Consider the following 9,881-nt stretch of genomic DNA (forward strand, 5'->3'; position numbering starts at 1 on the left):
GCTTAGAGGGGCAAAAGCTACACATACATCAACGGTCATTGTATAGTTGCTGCTGTATAGTTATATAGCGAACGAAGGGTTTTGCTGGGGTAGAGTATATATCTAGAAATAAATATATGGTGAGGAGCAGAGGTTGCGGAGGCAAGAGCTTATCTCTAATGTTCGGGCCCACACGCACACACAGAGCGAGTGCGTTGGATGGGGTGCTGGCTGGCTGGACTAACCCAGAGTGCAAGGGGAATATCCCAGTGTATTGATAACATTTGAATTTTGGTGCTTGATTTATGAGCATAACACGAAACTACTCGGCATATCGGAGCAACCATAAAAAGAACAACCGTGTAGCAATTTCAACGTTGACGCAGTTGAGCGTAAATTCAATTGAATCATATTCTGCCCCCACATATATATCTAAATGTATTCATGCACTAAATTATGACATTCAACATACTGGCTGAATCCGGTTACCACAGGAGCATACATGCGTTTAATGATTGTGAATTATGGCAGTGCCACGGGCAAGACAAAACATGACTCGAACTCGGACTCGGACTCGAACTCGATTGCAACTGCAAACTTGCAAAAGAAATCGGACTTTTCTACCCATTGATTTGCCGAATTTCCATATTCTCTGTTGCTCGCTGCAGGCTTTGTCTTTCAGGTTAGCCGAAAAACACATAAATTTATGGCCAGCTTTATGTTTCTTTTGTTTAAATTTGAGTTATTAGCACAGGACAGGTTCTCGGGTATCAGTGCACTGCCAAGGGGCATAGCTGACTGTATAACTGAATGTTATATATGTACAATGAATATCCACAAAAGTGTATTAGCCAACTCCCCCGTTGTTGCCCCTCTTAAATTTTCCTTTGCCGCTTCTCACATATTTGTAAAGCGTTTGCTGGCGGGTTAAGCGAAGCTTTTATTGCATTCTGCAGATGCCAATATGAATGCTGTCCTTTCTCTGTTATTGGCTCTCTCTGCCCACTCTCTCTTTCTCAATTTCCGCAGCCGCAGCCCACTCACCATTTGCGATCTAATAAACTTTACATTTGTTGGTCTTCTTTTTGTCCAAGCTAAGAACAAAAAAAAAATAAAGAAAAAACATTGCTGCTGGGCGGTGCTTTGATATTGCTCAGCTCGGGTCCGGGCACAAGTTTTCAGGACACTTGAGGCTTTCATTTTGTATGTAGACCAAGTGGAGTCCTCGTCCATGTCCACGCTCTCGTCTGCAGCTGGCCATTCAGTTCATTGTTGACTTCATTTTAATGTTCTTGCTTTTTGCGGCTTTTCGACTTTGGACAGTTTGCCCACCCCACCCCCACGATTCTACTCTCTCTCTCTCTCTCTCTCTCTCTCTTCTGCGCTCTGTCCATTTGTATTGAAAATTTCCTTTGTGTTTCAACATCTTAAAGTTTGCCAAACACTGGACTTCATTTATTTTTATTTTTTGCGGTCACGTCTCGTGGTTTCTGCTCATTTATTTATGTTGATTTATGTTTTTGCCATAAATTTGCATTTGTTCTCCACAGAGTGCATAAAGGATTTGCTGCAGTTTCAAACTTTCATTCAAGCGATTAAAATGTATTTGCCTGTGGGGGCCAGGCACAGCCTTGACGGCACAGTGGCCGAAAGGAAGCTTAATTAATTTCCAGGCAGCAGCTTGTCAGGAATTTGAATTACCCTGCACGCAGGAGATAAGACCTGTTTCATAATCAGCGTGTAATCTTTATGGATAGTGACGCACATGCCACTTCCAATCAAACGCCCACTGGCATGCGGTGCAGCACATTGGCGGCACATAAATCACACAAAACTATTCCCTTTTCCGGCATTTACATGGCGTGTCCACTGTGGCATTTGCCACTGTCATTGCCATTGCCACTGCCCTTCAATTTTATGCAATATATCGCCGCTTTTATGGCCTGGCCATGGCACTGTCTCTATCTCTCTTTCGATTATTGTCACTAATAATGAGCATGCGTTTTAATTGAATTTCACGCGCTTCCCATAAAATGCCAGCGTGTCTGACTCGGCTCCCTTTATGGCTGTTCTGGCTGGCTGGCTGTAGCTTTATGTATCCTACTCCTCGTGATATTACTCGCCCTCCATCTCCTTTGATTGCTCTAGCTCTAGCCTCCTCTCGCATCTTGTTATGACCAATCGTAAATTCCTGCTCTGTTATTGCCTTGTTCATAGTTTATAATAATATTGATAATTGGCAGTGACATCAGTGCCACGAAGTGCCACTCCATGTGGTTGTAAAAATAATCAAATAACGCAGTACTCGCAGCAGTACCAAGAATCGTTCATTAGATTTCCGTAAAAACTCATTTAATGCCCTGCCCTGCCCTGCCCTTTCCTTTCCTTCACCCAATTGTTTTCTCCACTGCAGGCCGTAATAATTTTCGTTTTTTAATTACCAACTGATAATTGCCAACGGACATTCTTATCAGCTAAGGTTGGGTAGTTATCACATGTATGTAGAGTCTGTGGGTGTGTGTGTATGCAGTGACGTTTAATAGTTGTTCCGGTGATAAGCGTGCTCCGTGCTGTGCTTGGAAAGGTGTTGACCTATTACAACGTATGGCAATCTTGGGAGATGTGTGAATTGGTGATAGATTAAAGGAGAAAGAGTGCCATTTATCAACTGATATTGGCTATTTTTGGCTAAAAATATGCTTCCGTTTCCTGTACGAATAATGCCCCAACATTCCTTGCAAATCAGGCAAGCACAGCTATAGCCATATAAATTATATTTTGAGGTATATTTATGGCTGGCAATTGTTAATTGTTAGTCACTTGGCAAATGTTTTGTTGTGTGGCTGTTTTATCTTTGTAGAAACTCATTTGGCTGGCAGTTTGAAATGCGCATAAGTGGGGCTCGTAAATGAAATTATAGAAAATTCTCTAAGGTGATTTTTCTTCGAGCTGTTGACTCACTCACGAAGCAAGTCAAGGAGGCGAGCGAGTGTACGGGTGAGTGAGTGACAGACAGACATTGAGCAGCCATTGAAAAGTGCTTGCTGGCTGTGCCATTTACAAAACAATTACACTTATTTTGTGAGCCATTTAACAGCGCCACCCAAGTGGCCTGATGGCTGACAATCCATCAGGAGATGCTGCTACGCGCTCCATACACCAGACGCTACCCCGAGACAGCTCGCTGATGCGCGAACCTTGGGGCAGATGCAGCCAGCAGCAGCAGGATGGACTGCCTGCTTAGTATGCAGCTCTGCTACGAGCAGGATAAGTACTATCAGCAGAGAGACAGCGCTGCACGCGGCTGGGTGAGTAATATTAATCATACGCCGTGTGGTGCAACATTCCGCACCTTGGAAACCTTTTCGGGTGTAATTGAGTGATTACCCCCGCGCGAAGTTGCATCTTTCTTTGTTTGCCATTTGTTTGGGCGATAAACTGAAAGACAGGCAAGAACTTGGACAGTTTCTCGGAAATCGCGTCTTCAAAATTAAAAATAGAAGCAAATTCCGCAATTTCCTGGGTAGCCTGGTGGGTGCGAACCCACCCCCCTGTCTAAAAATATAATTCAGTTCGGTTCTTTTTTAATTGGGGGATTCTTTGACCCAAAGTTAGAGTCCCAAGAAAGTCCCCTGGTAGTTGTAGTCGATGTCTGATAGCCCGACTTGTGCCTAATCATTGCGGAAACAGAAGCTACACTAAGTTTTGTGATTGGCTTTATCAGTGTCAAGATAAGAGGCTAGCGCAGAGATAGCCGGTATTCTCTCGTTTTTTAGGGTGGCATAAAAGCCTTGACCACCAGCCGTTTTGAGCATGTTACGAACGAACACTCAAACTATCAACATGCAGCAAGGAATTCTCATTGTCGCAGTGCTGCTGGCCTGCCTGGCGGCCAGCTGCAGCTCCACTGCCCCTCCCATGTCCACGATGAACGGCCACTCACGGATGCTGCAGCTGATGAGCTCCACCTCGCAGCAGCAGAAGGACAACCCGACCCGTTCCATTGGCTGTTTCCAGTACTACGGCGAGCAGTTCGACAAACATCTGAAGCAGTACGAGTACGAGTACGGCCGGTGCCAGCAGCAGGCCAGCGAGCAGAACGCCGACCTGTCTGAGAAGTACAATTATATTGTCTACAGAATAGGCAACGAAACGCTCGACAACTGCAAGGCTCTTACGGCCTGCACTTACCAAGCGAACGCTCTCGATTCCCTCAACTGCTACTCCGCACAGGTATGCACGCACTCGGACACGTGAGCGAGCGACTCCAACTAATTCTAATCCATTTTGCAGGGCTCTGAGGCTTCGAGGAATTCGTACAACCTTTCCTCCACCGCTTCGCAGTACTCTGCTGACCTCACGCGGGCTCAGCAGCAGGTGACGTTCAGTGAGCAGGAATGCTCGAACAGCTCAACGCGTCGCTACGAGGCCAGGGTCGATCAGAGCTACATCGATCTGCAGAGCTGCCTGTCGGGTGCTATCCCAGTGCCAGAACCAAGCACAACCCAAGTTCCGACAACAACTACAGCCCAAGTTCCGACAACCGGCGCTCCAACCACAGCCACAACACTGGAGTCAACTCCGGACGATACTTTTGTGAGTACTTGGAGCGACAGTGTGCCACCATCTAGCACCGGCAAGAAGCATGGATTGGCATCGAAAATCGGCGGACTTATCCATCATATTGTCTAGGTTGTAAATAAACGAAAGAAATGCATTTGAAAACCATCCACTTTAAGCTATCTCTGACAGTTGCGATCGATTGTGAATGATGTGGAGATTTACGGCCAGAGCAGCTACTTTTTATTGGCCAGGTTTCTGCTTCGATTGTGAAGCAGTGACGAACACAAACAAGAAACTAAAGCCTATGACAACTTACTTAATTAACGGCAACCCGAGATCTATGTGTCTGTGCTTGTGTAGCTGGGAAACGGTGTTGGCCGCTGGTGTAGGCAACCCGATGCCGCTGCAAATAAAACTTTCTGCATTTGCCGTCAGTCCAAGTTAATCAAAGATCCAGCGGCTGCAAAGAAAACATGTAAATCAGCTGGGGAAAAACTTAACCACCCCAGAAGGACAAACAAAAAATGCAAAAGTAGGAAAGAAAAGTCAGACTACGAAGGCTCCTGATGGCTTAGACACCCTCTGGCAGGCGCAACGTGGCAATGCGAGGTACTTCCGTGTAGGATAGGATATGTAAATATAAATTAAGCAGAGTTCGGTCCATGACAGAGGGTCGAGAGTGCTCCTTGTTGTACAGGGTGCGCAAGCAGAAGGATAACTTTAAGGCAAACCGGTGACAGTTAAGTAAACAGTGGAAGGCAGCATTTACCTTGCGGTGCTTTTCATTCAAATTTAATTGCATTTGTTGTTGTTGTTTGTTGTTTGTTGTTGTTGTTGCCTGGTGCCGCCTGTGGCGTTGTTGTCACTGCAATTAAAACAAATTAGAAACGTTATAAACACTCACACACGGGCAGCGAAAGGGGAAGGTTGCCATATGGCAGATATTTCTCTTTGCCAAAATCAAGCCAATAACTTGGCTGTCTGCCTCATGCAACCAGATTTACTCTGCCACCACATTGCATGCGCTTTTGCGTGTGCATTGCACTTCGGCAAGCAACAAGCTCACAGAGCCAAGACGCACGCACACAAAGAACGTAATTAAGATATGCAAATGAGAAGTCGGTGTCTTGTCCTTGCTGCTCCTGCTCCTGCTGCTGCTGCTGCTGCTGCTGCTGATGTCTCACGATGCAATTTTCAGTGAATTTGATAATTATGCAGAGGCATGCCGTGACAGAGCAGCCACGAGCAGGAGCGTATGTATTAGTATGTAGCATGTATGAAGGACATATGTATGCAGCAGAAAGCCTGACTGGTCATATATGTGTCCGAACATCTGTTGTTTGTGTTTTCCAATAACAACAACAACCCAAACGAGCGATATTTTGTGATAAGTGAGTCAGTCATTGTCGGGGCGCACTTATTTTTCAGTATTTAGATGTCATTGTTGTAAGTGACCGACCCACCGAGCGACCCTCCAACAAAAACACATCAACCAACCGACAAGTGTATGAGATAAGGCTCAAGGGGGACATTGATTGGTGGGGATTCGGGATTCATTGAGCAAACACAATTACTGCAATCAAAAAATGGGGAAACTTTTGTATTCCCCGAATCAATGAGAATTCCCTTTAAATTTCATTAAATGTAAGACATTCAAGTGTCTAATCTGTCGCTTATCTAATGCAAATCTTCGAACAATACAACTCTCATATTGGTTGTCCACTTTGGGCTCCGGAAATCATTGGAGACAGCAGACAGGCGTTGTTTTCTCTTGTTTTGTCTACAAGTTGGAGACCAAAAGCAGTGCCGAGTGCCACCGACTACTGGCTTCGACCTTAGCCTAATCACTTGTTTGTGTTTTCTTGCCACTCTAGCAGGCATTATCTATTCAAGTGAATCGATGGCCAATGGAGGCTACTGGCGGCTCTAGAAGATATTTATAGGTTTACTCGGCATTGATATTGGGAAGCGCAAAATGGCCAGACAGAAATAAACATAAACGGGGCACGTGTGTCCTCAAGGATCAGCAAAAACTTGTGTTGGAGTGCAGATCTCCGATCTTGGATTTATTGTGGAACCTACAATTCCCAATTCCAGGAAGTGTTGACATTTGATCAGGTGAGGAACGCTAACGAGTGCAAGCACAACTATGAAGCGAATGTGCGTAAGAGGGATAATGGTTTGGAGGAGCGCCGAGAATTGCTTTAATCGAAATAACTTTGAAGGGGTCTGCATGAGTGGCAGTTATAAACCGATAAGAATGATAATGCCGGGTGAGTCTTCGAGATAGCCGGCAGCGATAGGCCAAACACCGAGCAAATAACATGGGCAATAACACGAAATAACCACAATTACCAGAAATTAAACGAAGCGTCGCAAAATGGGTTAATGGGGATTTTCCTCAGACATTGAACACTTGAGGGGCGTTGCCTATAAATACTGAAGCCGATTGTGCCATCCAGCCAAGTACGAATCGAACGCTCAAAGTGAGCGAATATACCCAAGAAACGAAACTCGAAGTAAAATCCCAAAATGTACGCCAAAGTGTGTGTTCTCCTGCTGGCCGTTGGCCTTAGCCAGGCCTTTGTTCAGGAGCCCGTGGTGTTGCCGCAGGAGCATTTAATGCGTCTCGTGATGCAGTCCCGTGACGTTGGCACCGACGCTGCCCACTCCCTCGAGTGCCTCGCCTACTACATGCCCCAGATGAATGCGGTGGGAGAGAAATTCGATAAGGACACCAAGCTGTGCCTCAGCGAAGCGCAGACCAAGGTGGATGCCATCAATGATACCACACAGCCCAACCGTACCGCCATCGAGGACTCCGGCACCAGTTCCTGTTCAGCCCTGAAGGAGTGCAGCAGCATTGAAGCCGCCGAGTCCTACTTTGCATGCACCGCCGCAGCTGTAAGTCGATCCTCAGCCACCACGGAACACCACAGAGCTAATTACATCGTTTTGTTTTACTTCATTTCGCAGGGTTCCGACAATGCCAAGTCCATGTTCACCATCTCCGCCAACTCCAACGAGCTGGTGTCCCAGGTTAAGGAGACCTACCGCCAGATTCAGGTGTGGCAATACGAGTGCACCAACAAGACGCAGCGCGAATATGCCGAGAACACTGCCGCCGTCTACGAGGCAATGGGCGCTTGCATGGCCGGCGCTGATGTGCCAACAACTGGACCCACACCGGAACCGACCACCGCATCCACACCCGCACCTGCCACGGAGTCCACCGCTGAGCCTTCCACGGAGTCCACCGCAGCTCCCTCCACCGAGCCTACCGCCGCTCCGTCCACGGAGTCCACCGCAGCTCCCTCCACCGAGCCTACCGCCGCTCCGTCCACGGAGTCCACCGCAGCTCCCTCCACCGAGTCCACCGCAGCTCCCTCCACCGAGCCTACCGCCGCTCCGTCCACCGAGTCTTCCGCAGCGCCCTCCACGGAGGCGTCTACAACCGAGAATGCGGAAGACACCAAGGAGTCGCCACCGGAAGAGGATTTGAGTCATCTGCTCACCAGCATCGAGACCAAGGGCAATGCTGATGTGAAACAGATTCTGAAGAACATTCAGCAGTGGCTGAAGCGCTACTAGGAGCACCTGGAGCACCCTCTAAACTTTCGGCATAAAAGCCAGCAATAAAAGAGCATCAAAGTATTTGTATCTAAAACTATTTATTGAAAAACCCACAAAATATAAGAACAAAAAAAGAACTGAGTGTCTGAAGTATTTTGGGGGGGGGGGTTTCCGAATTTCTTAGGCTTCTTTTGTTATCGTCTATACCTTTTGGATTGGGGTTCCATTAAAAATGAAATAATAACCAAAGGCCACCACCTGGGGGTGACTCATTGGACAGCTCTTGTGATAGTGATGGTGATAAAGAAAAGACAAAACTAATCGAGTATTGGGAATGCTATTTGGCCAGTGCACGATGAAGTAGCACACTCTAGTCTTGGCCACTCGTGTGCAATCGTGGCTGGTCACTATGAGACGAGGCAATCAAAAATGGCCTAAAGATAAGCAGACCGCATGTCAAACACTGGAAAAATGGGTTGAAGCCATGCAGGAATTCTCGGAAAAACGCCACATTTTAATTTCTTCAAGAAGTAACAATAAAACACGGGCCAGGATTATCGTAATGCTCAGATTAGATTGTTCGCCATACACGCATTATTCGAGATTTGAGGGGATTCTTGGAACTGTGGACTTTCCCGCAGTGCAGGAACTGTGCGTGGAACTCCCGTGACCATGAGACAATCGATAATTTCGGCGCTGTTTAGTCACAATTTAAACGTTATTAAAAAGCAAATCGGATGGAATCTCAGCGGAGGAGATCTCAAGTACAAGATAATAAATTAATTTGCTTTTCATCAGGCTCACTCGAGCACTATTTCTGGTTGGCCACCAACTTTGATTAATCGCGGGGCTATAAAAATCACAACCACAACCCTGGGGCTTCCAGTAATAATCTTCGCGCCTACCGTAACTGCCAAAGGATCTTGCGATATTCTCCCGACATGAAGTTTGCTCTCGCCTTTGCCATGTGCCTCCTGCTGGCCGCCAGCTGCAGCGCTCTGCTGCCCAAGAAGCCAGCGGATCTCGCCTCCATGCTGTCCCATCAGCAGTTCGCCATGCGCCGCATGATCTCCACCTTCGATGCACGCGCCGATGACTCCTCGCTGGTCAACGACTGCTTCAACCACTACCTGGATGACCAGCGGGATGTCATTATCAACTACAATGTGAAGTACAACGGCTGCATCAACACCGCCCAGGTCTCCAGGGACATCCTGACCGCCCAGAGTGCCTCGGAGCGACAGAGCCTGCTCGACCGCACCAACGCCATGTGCTCGAGCCTCACCAGCTGCGACGAGCAAGTCGATGGATTGAAGTTCTTCGAGTGCTACCGCGACTCTGTACGTACAGGCAGGACGCCGTCCTCCCCACCCCCACGAATCCCCTTTTAATCTTCCCTCATTTCAGTCCGCCAACAGCTACAAGACCATGTTCACCCTGAACAGTGACTCCAACCTGGACTTTAACCGCATCAGCGCCAGTTACAGCGTCATCGAGACCGACCTGACCGACTGCGTGGACACTGCCCGCAATGACTATGCCCGCGATATGGACTCGTGCGATGAGAGCCTCACCGTGTGCTTGGCCGGAGGAGTGGTCACTGATGCGCCAGTCACGGATGCTCCCACGACTGCTGCTCCAGTCACGGATGGACCCACGACTGCTGCTCCAGTCACCGATGCTCCCACGACTGCTGCTCCAGTCACGGATGCTCCCACTACTGCTGCTCCAGTCACGGATGCTCCCACTACTGCTGCTCCAGTGAC

The 9,881-nt window shown here is 47.7% G+C and overlaps 3 protein-coding genes across 3 annotated transcripts in view; all 3 read left to right on the forward strand.

Annotated features, from left to right (window-relative positions):
- Window positions 1–3,769: 3,769 nt before the first annotated feature.
- Window positions 3,770–4,707, forward strand: LOC117581276 (protein TsetseEP). Its single transcript, XM_034268292.1, has 2 exons — window positions 3,770–4,212; window positions 4,273–4,707. The coding sequence occupies exons 1-2, from the start codon at window positions 3,793–3,795 to the stop codon at window positions 4,669–4,671; spliced, it is 819 nt and encodes a 272-aa protein (XP_034124183.1). The 5' UTR covers window positions 3,770–3,792; the 3' UTR covers window positions 4,672–4,707.
- A 2,294-nt stretch (window positions 4,708–7,001) lies between these two features.
- Window positions 7,002–8,196, forward strand: LOC117591922 (mucin-5AC). Its single transcript, XM_034285314.1, has 2 exons — window positions 7,002–7,446; window positions 7,519–8,196. Exons 1-2 carry the CDS (start codon window positions 7,075–7,077, stop codon window positions 8,131–8,133), a joined length of 987 nt encoding a protein of 328 aa, XP_034141205.1. The 5' UTR covers window positions 7,002–7,074; the 3' UTR covers window positions 8,134–8,196.
- Window positions 8,197–9,012: 816 nt separating this feature from the next.
- The window catches only part of LOC117592448, a 2,928-nt gene continuing 2,059 nt past the window's right edge, over window positions 9,013–9,881 (forward strand). Inside the window, exons 1-2 of the mRNA XM_034286212.1 lie at window positions 9,013–9,455; window positions 9,523–9,876. Coding sequence (XP_034142103.1) covers window positions 9,057–9,455; window positions 9,523–9,876 — 753 coding nt within the window. The 5' untranslated portion in view covers window positions 9,013–9,056. The remainder of the gene's footprint in view (window positions 9,456–9,522; window positions 9,877–9,881) is intronic.

The sequence above is a fragment of the Drosophila guanche genome, unplaced genomic scaffold, assembly GCF_900245975.1.
Source record: "Drosophila guanche unplaced genomic scaffold, DGUA_6, whole genome shotgun sequence".
NCBI lineage: Eukaryota > Metazoa > Arthropoda > Insecta > Diptera > Drosophilidae > Drosophila > Drosophila guanche.

What these genes read in the sequence shown, in the direction of transcription:
- LOC117581276 (XM_034268292.1), top strand. Translation starts at nt 3,793, where the DNA reads ATGTTACGAACGAACACTCAAACTATCAACATGCAGCAAGGAATTCTC. An exon ending in TCAACTGCTACTCCGCACAG is followed by an intron (nt 4,213 to 4,272) that starts GTATGCACGCAC and finishes TCCATTTTGCAG; the next exon opens with GGCTCTGAGGCTTCGAGGAA.
- LOC117591922 (XM_034285314.1), top strand. Translation starts at nt 7,075, where the DNA reads ATGTACGCCAAAGTGTGTGTTCTCCTGCTGGCCGTTGGCCTTAGCCAG. An exon ending in TTGCATGCACCGCCGCAGCT is followed by an intron (nt 7,447 to 7,518) that starts GTAAGTCGATCC and finishes TTCATTTCGCAG; the next exon opens with GGTTCCGACAATGCCAAGTC.